This window comes from Durio zibethinus, chromosome 7, assembly GCF_047325235.1.
Source record: "Durio zibethinus cultivar Kanyao isolate XHJ-2024 chromosome 7, ASM4732523v1, whole genome shotgun sequence".
NCBI lineage: Eukaryota > Viridiplantae > Streptophyta > Magnoliopsida > Malvales > Malvaceae > Durio > Durio zibethinus.
The window spans coordinates 21,677,253-21,693,923 of record NC_143168.1 but is presented as its reverse complement, the minus strand read 5'-3'; the positions used below and the strand labels follow the sequence as shown (position 1 = coordinate 21,693,923).

The following is a 16,671-nucleotide window of genomic DNA, read 5'->3' as shown; positions in this document are numbered from 1 at the left end:
TCATAAAATGAGTGACAGAATTTGAGCTGGAAAAGCTGCCAACCAGCCGCCTAATACCTGCTTTCGACTTTCCAGAGTCCAGACTAATGACATCAACATTTTTTTTACCCCAAACAAACATGGCCAGTCAGGCAGGCAGGCAGGCACGTCTTTGTGCTCATTGCAACCATAAGTAGACACCTCGGAATTTTCTATGCAAGCAGATTGATGATTTCCCATTGTTTGACTGATGACAGAAACCTTTTAATATAAGCTGTAACATTGAATTACCCTTTTTATATTTGGTTTTACTGAAGGAAAAAATAGGATCAAAGAAGCAACTAGTGTCACAAGAAGACAATGACAACTTTCTTTGAACATTGATTAAAAGAGTTAGGGGACCTAAATGAACAGCCTGTAGGTAATTGAAGTTTTCCTGAGAGACTGGCCTGGTGGAATGTGAGATCAAGAGTTCTCATCTCCCTCCTGGTTTGACATACATCGGGAAACAAAAAGAATACATGCAGATTTAGAAAGAGAAAGATGGAAAAATGTGAGAAACCAATTGCACAAACATATTAAAATTGAACACTTCATCACTTCTACAACCAAAATATAATTTACAAAAATCTTCAAATATCAAAATCAATCATAAACCTCAACCTGCCTCACTTGAAAGGCAGAAAAGAACCAAAAAAGAAGAAAAAAGAAACAAACCAAAACTCATTCTTGAAGAAATCAATCATTCAATCAGTCAAAAACTCAACAAAACATGACTACCACTAATCAAAAACATGATGGTAACCAAACTAGAAAACCCAAGAACTCATCTCTGGAAAGGAGGGGGGAGGGAGGAAAGAACCATTTTAGAAGAAAACCGAAAATACCAAACTCTACTTTTCTTTCTTTCTGAACTATATTTTATTCCTTTCATTCAGAATCACTGGAGCTCAAGCTGGAACTAGAACTTAAGTCATGAGATTTTGCCTTCCTACCTTTAAGGTTCGGGTTTGATTTTTCAGATGCTTCTTCATATTCAATTTTTGGTTCACCAGCAGCATTCTCACTATTTTCTTGAATACCAGAGACTGCATTACTAACTTCAATCTCTTTAGTAGATACCACATCATGCCGCTCTACTTCTGATGGTCCATTCCTTAAGTCTGAAGAATTTGGCAGCTCAGCTGGATTAGATTCTGGGCCTTGCTGGAAAGCGTTATGTATATCCTCCAGAGATCTCGCCTCGACAACAGGTAATTTTGTATTGGTATCTGCCTGATCTTGCTGATTCTCAATCATACTTGGAAGAATTACTTCCTCAACATCTACTCCTTCATGAAGTTGCTTAAAAGCCAAATCAATATCTTCTACTGATCTTGCTTCAAGAACAAGCAACTCCACATTGGTCTCCGTTTTTATGTCTTCTACTTCATATTCATTTTTTCGTTCAACAGCAGCATTCTCACTATTTTCTTGAAGACCAGAGACTGCATCACTAACCTCAATCTCTTTAGTACAAACCACATCATGCTGCTCTACTTCTGATGATCCATTCCTTAAGTCTGTGGAATGTAGCTGCTCAGCTAGATTAGGCTCAGGGCCTTGTTGGAAAGCATTATGTATATCCTCCAGAGATCTAGCCTCGACAACAGGTAATTTTGAATTGATACCTGCATGATCCTCCTGATTCTCGATCATACTTGGAAGAATTACTTCCTCAAGATCTACTCCTTCATGAAGTTGCTTAAAAGCCAAATCAATATCCTCTACTGATCTTGCTTCAAGAACAGGCAGCTCCACATTGGTCTCGGTCTCTATATCTTTGGCTAACAATGCAGATTCAGTATAGGCAACACGAGATTCCTCTGGTAAACCAATTTCCCTGACATTAAAGTCCCCTATAGTGTCCAATTCAGAGAGTATTCCTTCATCAATCTCTTTAATATCATCAACCTCTTCACTGATATTTTCCTCATCAGCATGAGGGGCATATACTTCATCTGCATAATTAAAGTGTTCTGATACCTCTTTGGGGCCCTCACTTTCAACTTCGTTTAGGATCTTGTCTCTCAAAAATTCTTGATCTGTTGGCAACACATGTTTGGGACTCTCAGCAGGAGCAGAAGTAGATTCCGAAGTCATGGAAGAGAAACTTGTTGAAAGTTTGTCCTCAGAATCCTGAACTTCGTGTACATTAATGCCATTGTTGACAACGTTTACTTCCCCTCTTGACTCAGTTGCAATTATAGACGGCTCCTGAATCAGAGTGGCCAGAGTTAGTTTCACTATCACCATTTTAATATAATTAGGATATGTAAATACCATAAAATTTGAGATAAAATTGCGTGAAATGAAGAGGGATGCATTTGAAAGCAACAGAAGCAAACAATTCAATTCCCGAGAAAATTCAGATATATCCAAGGAAATTTAAATATATAATGCAGTAAATTGCTTAAACACAGTATTTAAGCATTCATGCAATAACAACATTTCAAACCGGGTAAATCACTCAGCCGAGTGAAATCTTAATTATCTGTAAACATTTGAGAATGACATAATCCATGTTTAATTAGCTACTTTAGAATTATTGCAAAAAAAAATTAGCTACTGTTATTTGGTGTAGAAAAATTAGCTACTCTAACATATCATTATTTGATAAAAAAATAATATCGCTGCTTTCAACTTGACTATTTTCTTGTGCTGCTACATCTGGTATTAAAGGTTATTTGGATACAGCCATCAATTCCATAGTAGATAAAGAAAGAAAGAGAAAAGGAAAAAAATACCATGAAAAAAACAAACAGGATAGATAATCATTTTAATCTTACCAGAGTCCAAGCTTGCTAAAAAGAAAAATCATAACAAGGAGAACTTGATCTAAGGAGACCAAAATAAACATTGCATTTTAATAAATGAAATAAATTATTGAAGACAAAATATGCAAAATAGTTGATAAGATTACTCTTAATCGAAGTATGGCAATTCATCAAGGGAAGGAAATTTAAACAAATAGAACTAATTCAATAATTTACCTCGAGCTTATCATGTTCATCAATGAGCAGATCATCCGTAGATTTCTCACACCATGACAGCTGTTTCTTCAATTCTGATGAAGTGTTTTCTCTAGAAGGCATATCTTGATAACTAGAGCTTGAAGGAATTCCCCCCACATTCATATCACGGTCAAGACCAGTATCAACCTTTGAATCAGAACATGGTGATTGGACTTGATCCATTTCAGATTCCTTTTTATGCTCCTCCCTCAGGTTAGCCTCTGAAGGGTGAACTTGTTGAATTTGAGCCACAACTATGTGACCTGATTCCTTTGATGTGGATGAACTTGCATCATTGGAAGGCATATGCTGGTAAGTCAAAGCCGGGGAAGACAACTCCTTGGCCTTATCATGGTGACCATTAACACCAAGACTTGCATCAGAGTTTGACGAATGCATTTGATCACATTCAGTCTGGATGACTTCTTCCTTGGGCATAACCCTGCCCTCTATTAAGCTATCCTCTGATGAACTTGATGAATGAATTTCATCTTGCTCAGACTGAGAGTCTTCCTTATCAACTACATGCCTATCTGCTGGTTCAGCCTCTGAAGATTCATTGGGGTGCATTTGATGCTTTTGTTCCTCTGGTAAAGAATCCAAAACCTCACTCATTCCTCGGTCAACAGCAAGAGTCGACTCCGCACCAAGGCTTAATAAGTCCACCTGGTTCTGCGTAAAGCTTTCTTCTTTATTTGGCACATCCTTCTCTAATCCCTCATCCGAAGATGAGGACCCTGCATCTCTTGAAACATATTCAACCACAGATTCAGGCATCATGGATACAATATGATCAGCAGAAGTGGAAGAAACTGTGGATGAACCAGAATAAGTAACATCATGCTCACTAATCTCTGGCAGATCCCTTGCCCGTGGTTCATTTTCATTACATAAATCAGAGGAAGCTGCATGCATCTCTTGAAAACTAGAGGTACCCTGCTCAGCTGTTTCACCGTGCACTTCAGGCTTCTTATCAGTAGATTCAACCAACAATGAGGGTGAACCCATTTCAGATATCTCAGCTTGTGTGTCAGAAGAGACAGACGAAAATGAGAGAAGCTTCTTAACTGACGGAGGACTAGAATCATAAACAGGTTCCCTACGTTGATCATCATTCACCACCCTACTTGTAAAATGGAACACTGATTCCTCAAATGATGGGTGTGTAGAAATGCCAGATTCTTTAATTTCATGATCTCTGGGTTCAAAACCTGCAGATCCTTCTCCCTTGACATCAGATATCTTTTCATCCATTTCTGATAATGATGACAAACTTGATCTACTGCTATAATCCTCCTCAACTGGCTCTGTTCTGGGACGAATCTCACTTGCATTGATTTGCACATGAGTAGTTGCTCCAGCTTCAGACAAATTTGATTCCATTTCCAGCTGACTTTCCCCATCTCCCAATGTTATCTCAACCACATCATGATGAACATCTGTATTCTCAGCTTGGCCAAAAAGAACAGTTGATTCAATTTCACTTGCATTGAGTTCCACATGAGTAGTTGCTCCAGCTTCAGACATTGATTCCATTTCCAGTTGACTTTCTCCATCTCCCAATGTGATCTCAACCACATCATGATGAACATCTCTATTCTCGGCTAGGTCAACATCCACAGACTCAACATCCTCAGATGATTGGCTCTCTTCTTCATCATGGATAGAAGCCTGATCTTGATTCAAGATCAGTTCGGTTTCTTGAGAAACATCTTGTTCATTTGGCTTGTTGTCCTCCCCATCCACAACTGAACTCACTGATTCAGAATCAGGAACAGAACTCAACTTTGACTCACTAACTTCACTTGACTGCCTCTGGAATGAGGAACGGCTAGCTCCTTCCATTACTAGTCGCTCTGGAACAAAATAAGGTTTCCACTTAAGCTCTTGCCGAGAAACACCTAAAGATGATGGTCCCACATTGAAGCTTTCATGTCTTCTAAAGAAGGCTTCTCTTTGGGAAACTTCCCTTTGATTAAAATCTGAAAACTCTTCTTGAAAACTGTCTCCTTTAAGATCAGGTTTTTCCTCGCTTGAGTCATAAGGAAGATCAAAAGGGTTTCTTCGGGGCTGCAAAATGGATGGAGCTGACCCAGGAATGGGAGGTAACTGTAGGTCATCATAGGAATCATATGGAAGGTCAAATGGGTTACGTCTTGTAGAAATCGGTGCAATGTTTAAGGGAATATCAGCACTATCTAAGTCTATTAGATTCTTCTCAGCCATCAATCTCATGCTTTTACGGGCTCTTCTCCTAGCAATAAGATTCTCCAATCGTTGGTTTCTTTCAAGCTCTGAAGTCCCCAAATCCATGAGATTCTTCTGATCGTCCTCTGTCCATTTAATTGCAGATTTACTTTCATCTTCTTTATCTCCCTTTGCTTCTTCTCCTTCTCCCTCATCCTCATCCTCCTCATCATCATTATCTCCCTCACCTTGGTTTTCTAACTCATCTGACTCAACACTTTCATGATTACTACTACCATGAGACCTTTCTGAGGCAGCATCAAAACCATCACAAGACAACTGAGCAAGCTGTGGAGCTTCTGAGCCCAAAAGTGGATGCAACTCATCAAGCATCGGAATTATATCTGCCATTGAAGCATCAGGGGAGGAACTCTCATCACTGTCAGAGCCAGAATCCAAAGATTCATCATCTTCATCACAACCATCACCATTGTCGTCATCACCTACAATGCGTTTCCAAGATGACACCAGAGAAGAATCCAATTCATCACCCCTTGGTACATCACTGAAATCTGATGTGACTTTACCATCCCCCACATCAAGATTCCTATCTCCTACCTCATCTGCCAAAAGATATTGATTGTCTGTAGCCTTACCCATACTCAACATACCTCCACTCCCTAGCATCTCCTCCTGAATTTCCCTCTTCTTCTCCACGAATGAATCATTCAACAGTTCCTCCACCTCATCAACCACCCCATTCTCACAATGAATATCCCTAGAATCCAAATCATCATCAACTAACGGCTTATAAAGATCTGAACCATCACCTTCCTCATCTTCACTGACCTCATTATCAACCAAACCAACTTTCTCATCAGCATTCTCTACTATATCCCACCTCTTCCCTACATGTCTTTCTACAACAAAATCATCATCAGCAAAATCTCTCTCGACAACAGTATCATCCTCGGTTGCCCCAGTTTTCATTGGTGAAACTTCATGACTAACTTTCTCTTCTTCCTTTTCATCGATTTCAGGTATGTTTGGTGACCCAAAACTCAGAAGGGTACCAAGCAAAACAGCAGTGCAAACCAAAACAGGAGATGCAGTAACCAAAATAGAAAACAACAAAGGAAATGATCTATACAGAAATATTAAAAAACAAACCAAACCAAACAAAAATGGATGATTCCAAACCGATCTATAACATGTTTTAACTGACATCACCATAAATCTCCTAACTCTAACTCCAAATTCCAATCTTTCAAGCCCCATCTCTCACTATATATATGAATTTATTTCCTCTCAATTTCCAATCTGTTAAAAAAAGAGCCAATTAAAAACAAAACAAAACAAACCACTGGATCCAAAGGAAACAAATTTATCACAAAATTTAAGTGTAAACTCACCTTAGAGGCAGAATTAAATGAAAGAGAGAGCAACCAAATGAAGATCAACCCAATAGCTGAAAAGCAACGATTAAGAGTTTTTGAGCAGTGAAATTGCTAAATAAGCCAAGAAAAAAAGAAGGAAACTTGAAGCAAATCTGAAAATTCCCAATATCATAAAAATTAAAACTTTCAAGCAAGAGATCAAAAACCCAACAATACCTGGAAAAAAAAAAAACAGAAACCCAAGGCTTTTGAAGCTTAAGAAATTGAAACTTAAGGGAATTTTTAAAATGGGTTAAATACAAAGAGATCAGCAATTTCAATAAAAAAAAAAAAAGCAAAATGTTCTTTTTTTCTTTTTTTTCTGCTCTGTTTTATCTCTTTTTTTTTTTGCTTACTTTTTTAGCTTTATCAAAACAGCTATGAAGCTGAGATGCTTTGTTCTCTTTTCTGAATTTTCAATTGCTTTGCCTTGAAAGAGAGAGAGAGAGAGAGAGAGAGAGGAAATGGGGTGGCACATAAAGAAGAGAAAGATTGAAAAAGAAAGGGTAGAAAGTTTCTGTCACATTCTTCTTTTGTTTTTCTTATGTTTTTTCAGTACTAATTTTTTTATTTTATTATTATTGTAGTCACGAATTTATTTATTTTTGAGGAAATTAATGTTAGTAAAGCTCGATTTTAATATAGTGAATTTTTTTATTTTTATAAGATTAAAAAAACTATTATATTTTTTATTAAATCATTATGCTAAATCGGTTTGTCAAATCTAAAAGATTTCATGATGAGATAATTTTTATTTTTATCATTCATATCTTATACACCAATCAAAGTATAAAATCATGACCAATAATTCTTTTCTTAACAAATATGTATTTATGATGCTTTAGAATATTTTAATTATTTTACCAATTTCTTTTTAATTTTTTCAATAAAACTTTAATAGTTCAAACTTAAAATATTTATCTAAATATCAATTTATTGAACTGTCCTAATTAAGTTTAATTAACTATCATAAGATCAAATATTTATCTCAAAATTTAATCAATTTATGAATGAGTTCAAGTATTTGATAAGTTTATAATTTAATATGGTTGAAGAATTATTCTTTGTGATATCACAAAAGATTTTAGAACTTATAATAATTAATAAATAATTATTATGTTCAATATAATTCTTCAATTATTTAATTTCTGCATAAGATTGTGGAATGGCATAAAATTGATGAACTAAACCCAAGTGATTAGTTTAAAGATCACATGACTTGGTCATAATCTTTTTTATTTAAAGAAAATTAAAGAATTTTAAGTTTGAATTTAAGCATAAAAATTATGTAAAAATCTTTTCTACAAGATTGACACTCTCATCGAATGAAGATTTCAAATTATTATTATTATTTGTAATTGTCAAAAAATTTAAAAAATTTTATCGAGCAATATTAAAATATTATTGAATATATATTTTAATATATTTTAAAATTATATATAATAATCTTTTAATCTCGTTAATGGAGTATAAAAATCTCATTGACGAGGTCTTAAATAAATTTTTTCTACAAAATATAAGGACATTGTCAATGATATAATCACATAGTTTTAAAACCAATGCCGGCCTTGCTAAGGTGTTGTGCCATGATTTTTTTTTTTTTTTTTTGGACTAATTAAGTGAGAAAGAAAAGAAAAGCTTGACTTATTCTTTTAAATACCAAAAGAGTCAATTTAGGGGTTTATTATTATATTTATAAAGTAGTTATCTTATTTGTTAAAAGAACAATTCTCAATTTTTAAACAATTGGGTCATGAAATTATTGTTAAAAAAAAAATCATTTTGTGAGTTTTAATAAGAATCAATTATGGTGGAATTAATTGATCTAATTTGAAAATTTTTATCATGGGTTCTACATGATTTTTCAAAGTCTTTTGTGAATATTATTAATTTTCAATTGCTGATCAAGCAAGATTGGAGACTTTTTAAGCCAAAGTGCTATTAAAAGAATATGTATAAAGTCTTGGTTGATTCCAGGCCTAGTCCTTGTTTCTACTTTTTAGGATAGTTTTTCTGAGCTAATTTTCTTCCTAATGGAAATCTTCACTATATTTTTCTTTGAAATCTTTTGGCTTGTCACCAAGATATAGAAAATTTCTCTTCCTGAGGCTCTGACTGCCATTTTCTTGCCTTGAAGTTCATGAAATTTCGAGCACTAAGGTAGAGGTTTACTTGAATGGGAGAGGGTTGCATCCATAGGTCACTTCCAGCTAAACAAAATAATCTTGCATTGGATAAATCATTTGATGTTGGTGTGAAAATTTATTATTCTTCACAGCTGAGTTTTGCATGCAACTGTGAAAGCTCAAGCTATCTAATGCAATTAATCAGTTGGCTGAATTAAAAGATTGCTTCCAGGCCGCCATCTGCATTTGAAATTTGATTGCTCAAAATGTTAAAAAAAGAATGATCTTGAAGCCCAATTAAGTCTCTGTCAACTTGCTTATTGTACTTGTTTTGCAACTGCTGCTTCACCCACCTGAATATCTTTTCAGTTGAGTGACAGCCCTTGTGTCTTCTCATCAATACACTTCAAATTCGGAGGAGTTGCTTCCCCCTCGGATGATAGTCCACCTTCATCTGAAGCATTAGAATCATGGTCTAAATCTGGCGACTCTGGCTGATGTGATTCAAACAAAATTGATGCAGGCGGTGATGAGCAACTGGAGTCCAGGAAATTTGACTTTCTGATGTCGTCCTCCTTCATTTGTCGCGCATACGCTTGATAATCAAATCCGGCTCTGTTTCTCCCACCAAGCGCAACATCCAGCTTATCCAAATCAAAAATTTCTTCAATTATTTTCTGGCTCTTTGGATCATTGGAATAAACAAATTTCACTTTCTTGTATGTCTTAGGCTCAAGGAATGGCTTCACCATCTGCCAGAGTTTCAATCCATTAAAACCATATGAATACTATGTAAACAAGTGAGCATGTCAAAGTTCATAGATAGTGAAGATGAGATAAAAGGAACCAGGAGAACCAGAAAAAGAAATTGTTTGACAGAACATAGGTTTCTTAATTCCCATTGACTTTCATATAAGCTACGTAACATATATCCTATATCCATGCCAAATTCTATAAACTGTAGAAAAGCAAAAGGACTAGATATTACAACTACGGCATCTGAAACAAAGCCTTTTCTTTCATTTCTTGCCAGGAGGACCTTATATAAGTAAACCAAAGACTAGGGAGAGAATAAATAACAAAGACAATTGACAGTGAAGCAACAAGCCTTGACATATCTACAACATCTATTGCTTTTTCACAATTTAACAAATTTAATTACGTTATATTAATACCAACATAGGGCTTAGTAAGTATCTTTTCTATGCTAGCACGCTGGCATCTCTTATGTATGGTCTAGCTAATGTTCCACAAAACAAGTATCAACAAAGAAATGCATGTGTGTAGCTGCTAGTGTCCATATTATTTACAAGATAATTATAGGATTATAGAAAATATAGATAACAAATTACCTATTTGATAAAAATTACTGTCACAGGAACATTTTAACTCAAAATTAAAAGATTAAATGAAGGATAGAAAGTAATAACATACTGTCCAGAAAGATTCAAATATTTTTGGGGGATTATAGAGGATTCCTACACCCAGTCTCTCTGGATAGTGATCCTGCAAGATATGAGCTGTTTCCCTAGTCACCTTAACAGATATACTTGCCATTGCCCACCCTTGGAAATCAACTAGCCAAACCATCTGCTCCTGGTCTTGGTTCAAATGCATTAAGGCATTTTCCATGCAATAAACCAAGTATTTGATCTGCCCTGATGTTGAGTTTGTATTCTGAAAAGGAGAACTTGTCCAAATTCATCATAATCATCATGATAAAGAAAACTAGAATAGTAACATATGCAAAGCCAGATAATTCATCCAACTAGTACCTGGAAACCAGGTCTCATGACAAGGACAGGCCTCCCAAGTTTGTCACAGTAATTAGCCCTGAAAATTTTTCCTGTCTCGGCTTCATGAGCAATATCTTCCTAAGAGAATTACAAAAAGTTAGTTTCAGCAAGATACTGATACATGCCACTTGCACCACTTCCTAACTTCACACCAAGTGGGAAAGTGTAAGGCTGCCAAGAAGCACAATCTCCCAGGTAGCCATTAATTACGGTTAAAGTCAGACTCCCAGAGATCCATTTGTAAAACAAAACAAATTCTAATTTCAACCCTGACCACCCAGAGGCACAACATGGAAAGGCGGTAAAATATCTGTATCGTGAAAAGTAAAGAGGAATAAAAGTAGAGTTAAAAACAATCTGAGCATCCCTTATACGGTAGCAAGGTAATAATTTTCAAAAGATCCAACGTGAGGAATTTCAACAGCTCAACCAAACCATATATGATCACTAATAATAACTTAGTAATTTGTCCACCGTTTATCCCGTAGTAGTGTGCGTGTTTGTGAATACTTAAGAAAACTAAAATTCATTGCAAAAAAGGCTCAAATGGAAAGAACAGAATGCAAACCCATCGGATCTTCTCTGGCTTGTATTGAAGTCTCCACTTCAATGTTTCTTTTAACATTTTGCTTGCCTTCTTTGCACTCCAGTTCCTTGCTCTGAGGTATCTTGATATTGATGCATCGGAACAAAGGACTGGTAGCTTCTCAGCTATTGGACCAATTAGTTTTCTAACTTCATCAATCTGAGGTGAAGGTTATAAATTAGTTGACCTTTTGATAATTCATTTTATTTAGAATTTACCCAACTTCCTAGTAGAAACTCTTACTATTAGATTAAAATTTAGCAATCTACCTTTTCAGCATAAACAAAGTTTAAGATAATATAAAATTATGTTCTTGGAATAAGGATTAGGAAAAAGAAAAAACAATTAAAATCATATTTTTTGAAGCATCATGGTGAACCATTTTGGTTTACAGCATCATGCAAAAGCTGATAAAAAGTTAATGAGAATACTATTCTGTTCCAGTATTCCTTCTTCTATATACTTAAGAGCTTATCTCTGCAACTTGTTATAATTCTGACTTATATCTGACATGTACTAACCTCCCCAACATTTATATAATTATCCAGTGGAAGAAGATTAATATGTTGTTATATAATTACTGATTCATTTGTCACAGTTGTTTGTTTTGCTTTCTCCATTTGCGTATTACAGAATTCTGTACCCAATAAGGAAACATAACCAATGCATTAAAACAAATACTAGTATAACATGCCATGAGTTAAGCAATTTAAATGTTCCATCCTTTTGGCTTTCCGTATGTTAAGAATGTGTTCTGATATCTAGCATTTGGGTTGGACACAAGAGATGATATTTCAATTCAATCACAAATGTCTTTTTCTATATTCCTGCTGAAAATAGTAATTTTATAACCTAGATTTACATTCTTCAGATTCTCCTTGTTGTCATGGAAGATTAATATATAGAGATTCTGAGGCTCATAGATTCTTATATATAGACTTTTGAGGCTCTAATACCACAAAAAAGTGAGATGTATTTTATTTCACGCTTAATTGTTTTTGACAACTAAGACACCAGCCTAGAATACTTGAACATCATGGAAGTACTAATCTGTACGTTAAATTGAAATCATTTGAAAACTATGTATATTAACACAGGCATAATATGGTGATTCCATAATGTTTTGATTTGAGTTTTTTGCACCTCTTTCTTTGGAATAATAATTTGTTTTACCCAATTTTCATTTTCTCTGCTATAGAACTTTAAGGCATAAAGCTATTAGACAGCTATGTGGGTGGTTTAACCGGTAACATCAAAGCCTCTATGTGATACAAAGTGATCATTAGTTCATGACATATACTTCATAAGGAAGAAATTTTCTTATTGCTTTCTATTCTGAACCCTACGACCTAAGCTAATAGTAGAAGACAAGCCCTTGCATATCACTAGAAGGACACAGAAGCCTTCCTCCATTTTCTCATCAATAGTTGCATAATGACCAAGCAAAAGTTATGAAATGGTTACTAATCCTATGACACTAATTAATCAATCAATAATAGAGTCCATTCTGTTTGGCTGAAAAAAGAAAACCTTTCTTGTTTCAAGAATTCAGCTATTAAAATGTACCTGTGCTTGTTGCTCTGCTGGGGACAAAGACTTATCTTTAGTACTTCTTTTCAATTGTATGGATGACATTTTCCAAAGTTTAACAAAGTTGAGCAGATCGAAATGACAGGATGTAACCTATAACCAGGAATGAACTACATATTCAGATCAGTAGAATATGGCATTCCAAAGGAGCTCAAATCCCATAACATAAAAATTCATTTTAGATTTCAAAGCTGAATAAAGACTAGTGAATGTCATAATTAAACAATTGTAACCATGTTATGACTCACCAAACTCTAATAGCAGATACCACAGAGTAATAATAAGAAAAAAATCATAGATTCTGTGTCGTACCATGAGATAAATGCTTGAGAAAAGACCATCAGGTACAGGGTTTTACACGGTATAGACATCTGAAACTCTATATTACTTCAAATTTATATACAAAGTTATGCAACTTAATCATCTTTCTATTTGTGTATGTTATTCAACTTGATTCCACATCATAGACCTAATAGTATAAGCACCGACAGAAAATATCCAAGCAGAGTTTGGAATTTGAACAGTGTATTTTCTCCTTCAGTATTTAACATATAAACTATAATCTCATATAATCAGAATTCTACATTTATTTGATTCTATTCCTCCCAACTTTAGCATGTCATAAAAGTCTATGTTTGAAACCAATATTGACAAGAACGAAAGAGGGTATGGGGAAGAACCAAGAATTGAAGCCAAAAGAAATTTAAAAAACTGAATAAAGAACAATCAATGAAATAACAATGAAAAACAATCATCCAAAGGAATAGCATCATTCTATTAGGGAAAAAAGAGAAAGGAAAATAACAAAATTAAGACTTCAACTTTGGTCAAGATAGGGAAATTCTATGCCTATAAAGCTCTAATAAAATTAGGGAGGGCCAATTCAGGTGGAGACGCACTATCTACTATCACATGTTGAAAATGCCTTATCACATTATCTGCAAGCTGATGTAACTTCTCTGTACTAATCATGGTGATCATAGCCAATTCAAGGATTACTAACAACCAGACTGTGATACCTAAAAATGAAAAACATAATACGTAAAACCTAAATTTGAGTTAGATTTTAATGACCATAACAAACAACAGAAGGAAGCTCTGAAGGTTCACCTGTGTGATATATCAGAACATGAAAGAAACTTCTATATGTGTTATTCTTTCTTTTGTTTTTCAGAAAATGAAAAAATATATATGGTATTAAAGCAACATAAATACTAGAAACAAGTTTCTTTGCCCTGAACCCTAAAACTGTGACAAATTATGAAAGACTTTATTTCCACTTTATGAACATCCAAACAGGGCCACTTTCTTTCTAAACTAAAAAGAATCCATTTACCAGCAGTTGAATAACAATTATCTTCCACCAATCCACCCATAAAAAGTGCTTTAGCCAAAGACAGCTCTGCCTCGCCTACTCCTTAGTTTGCCTCTTGGCTCCAATAAACCTAACATTCTAACTAACCAGGGATCTACAAAAGCACAATGAATATTAGCAACAAAGGAAAAACTTTGGATTCTATGTTGCTTTATCCCTTACAAATAAACTTCAGACCTTCCACCAAAAACTAACCAGAATTCCTTACATAGCCTCCTTGAAGACAAGATTATTAATACCCAACAATATCTTAACAATCTCCCTAATTTCCAGCTTGATAGTTTCTCAATTTTGAAATTTCATGAAACATCAGCTAATATTTATCTCTTCTATAGCTTCCTCCTCAAACCCACAAAACCAACTTCTTGAAAGCAGGGTTTGGCAACCAAAGTCCTCATTCTTTTCTTCAGACTAAAAAAAATCCAAAATTCTTTCCTTCAAGAATTATATTCAACATTATTCCAAAAAACAAACACTTTTGGGAAGGACATCAGTCATGCCACTGTCACTTTAGAAACCTATCAAAATTTGAATGATCTCAACCTTTTCAATTATTTTTAATTCAAAATTTTCAATTTTTTTATTAAAGGTTGCAACTTTTGATTTGATGACGATCCCTTCACTGAGAAAAGTATAAAATTTAAAAGAATCCCATAAAAATTATGATAAAAAAAAAAAGATCATAGAAAACCAAAGGTTTTTCAAAACAGAAATTCACCTTTGAAGTTGCTCCTCAGCAAGCTTGGCTTATTTGATCAATGAATTTGGCACCAAAAACAATCATTCCTGTACCCAAAAGAAAAACACATATCAAAAGAAAACGTCAAAGAAAAAAAAAACCCAGATAAGATATTCAATCGAATAAAGTAATCTTACAGAAAACAGAGAAAAAAAAGGTTGAAACGGCAGGAACCCAATTGAGATAAGAAGGATAAGAAGCAGTTAAAAAGATTAAAACAACAAAAAACAAATGACAGGAGCTTACGTGCATGGAAATTGACAAATTGTTTGTAGGAGAAGATTTGTGACTTCTATCTTTGTTGGAGAAAAATTATAATTAAATAAATAAAATAATGGGTGAAAGCAGGTGAGAGCTTTGGACTTTGACCAGCTGGTAGGGAGTTAAGAGAGAGAGAAAGAGGTTCAATTGGGTTAGAGTGACACGTGGCTCACTGCCACCGCCTTACGCCCGATACCTTGGACCAATCAATGGCCCCGGGCCCGGAGGGCTCTTGGATGATGCACGTGTTTGAATTTTCTTAAGCCATGCAAGCAAACAGAGTTTTTTCTAGAGGTGATAAATTGGGCTCATCGGATTGGGTTATTTCGGGGGAAAAAAAGCAATATTTTAAAAATTGGATAGAAGGTTAATTTTATGGGCTCTAATTCTCAGTTCAATTGATGCAATATATATATATATATTAATAATAATAATTTGTATATTTATATTTATTTTATGTTAAATATAACTATAAATATAAAAATTATTATGTTAAAATTTATATTGACATATTAAATAAAATATATATTTTTTATTTTTTTAATTTTTATAAATTTTAGTTAAAATTTTTTAAATCATATTTTTATGTATTTTTTGTATTGTATTATTATATTATATTTAAAATTATAAAATTTTAATGTGTTGATCTAAGTATAAGATTGTACTGCAAAGAGTATTGATCTAGAAAATGAGGCAAATTAAATAATACATCTTTGAAGGGTCACTATTAGATACAAAATATATTATCCGTTCATCACAAATCCATTCAAAAACTGTGCACCCGGAAAGCTTCAGCCGAAGTTGTTTCTATCATATCAAATCATTTTGTCATGCTTTAGCTTCCTTATGTAGCATGAAGGCTCCTTTACCTCTACCATTTGATGCCAGGCCTACAATGTGGAACCAAAAGGCAAAAATCGCTACAGCATCAACAGCATGACATCTAATCAGAAGAGCATCCATCCGGATTTTTGAACATTGGCTATAGTTAGTAGCAGCTACAACATGACACACAACAATTTCCACACATAACGTATTTTCTAGCTTAAGATGTAAATGGAATTATTCTTTCAACTAGGAGGCTGTATTAATAAAAGATGAAAAACTAATAAACAATAATGCATTATTTAATTTATTTAAGCTGTGTAATGATGTTTTAATCGAAAAAAATGCATCATCATTTTATCGAGATCATATGAATTTCCAATGTTATTTTTTTTTTCATTCGATCACTACTGAATCAATAGCAAATGCTACCAGGACATGCTTGAATTGAAGAAAAGAAGTTTTCAATTGTGAAATTTTGTATAATTCAAGCCATAAAACCCCTCAAGTCCAACTGTCACTGAACGTTTCTTTATTTATTTATTTATTAAATCTATTAACAAAAGCAACCATTTCAATGATTCAGGCTTGTATTACAACTTAATATTAATAAAATTCTAACATAGCTAGAAAAAATAAACTGATAGTCTAAAACAAATTTATATGTATCAATATTTAGAACAAAGAATTTCCTAAATATATATCACTTAATTAGATT

The 16,671-nt window shown here is 34.1% G+C and overlaps 2 protein-coding genes across 11 annotated transcripts; both read right to left on the bottom strand.

The window, feature by feature from the left end:
* Window positions 1–533: 533 nt before the first annotated feature.
* On the bottom strand, window positions 534–7,209 carry LOC111276979 (uncharacterized). 3 transcript variants are annotated; one of them, XM_022863006.2, is made up of 4 exons: window positions 7,012–7,209; window positions 6,632–6,687; window positions 3,012–6,539; window positions 534–2,235 (listed from the first exon to the last, which is right to left on the bottom strand). In XM_022863006.2, exons 3-4 carry the CDS (start codon window positions 6,495–6,497, stop codon window positions 910–912), a joined length of 4,812 nt encoding a protein of 1,603 aa, XP_022718741.2. In that variant the 5' UTR covers window positions 6,498–6,539; window positions 6,632–6,687; window positions 7,012–7,209; the 3' UTR covers window positions 534–909. The 3 variants fall into 3 exon arrangements, with proteins under 3 accessions (XP_022718741.2, XP_022718740.2, XP_022718739.2); XM_022863005.2 differs by having other exon boundaries at window positions 6,833–7,163; XM_022863004.2 differs by having other exon boundaries at window positions 6,632–7,199.
* Window positions 7,210–8,865: 1,656 nt separating this feature from the next.
* LOC111276977 (uncharacterized) lies at window positions 8,866–15,244 on the bottom strand. Of its 8 annotated transcripts, none has more exons than XM_022862995.2 (7): window positions 15,114–15,244; window positions 14,847–14,914; window positions 12,730–12,846; window positions 11,146–11,322; window positions 10,557–10,655; window positions 10,216–10,458; window positions 8,866–9,533 (listed from the first exon to the last, which is right to left on the bottom strand). In XM_022862995.2, the coding sequence occupies exons 3-7, from the start codon at window positions 12,796–12,798 to the stop codon at window positions 9,147–9,149; spliced, it is 975 nt and encodes a 324-aa protein (XP_022718730.1). In that variant the 5' UTR covers window positions 12,799–12,846; window positions 14,847–14,914; window positions 15,114–15,244; the 3' UTR covers window positions 8,866–9,146. The 8 variants fall into 8 exon arrangements, with proteins under 8 accessions (XP_022718730.1, XP_022718737.1, XP_022718731.1 ...); XM_022863002.2 differs by having other exon boundaries at window positions 10,318–10,458; window positions 15,114–15,243; XM_022862996.2 differs by lacking the exon at window positions 15,114–15,244 and adding an exon at window positions 15,005–15,090.
* Window positions 15,245–16,671: the final 1,427 nt, after the last annotated feature.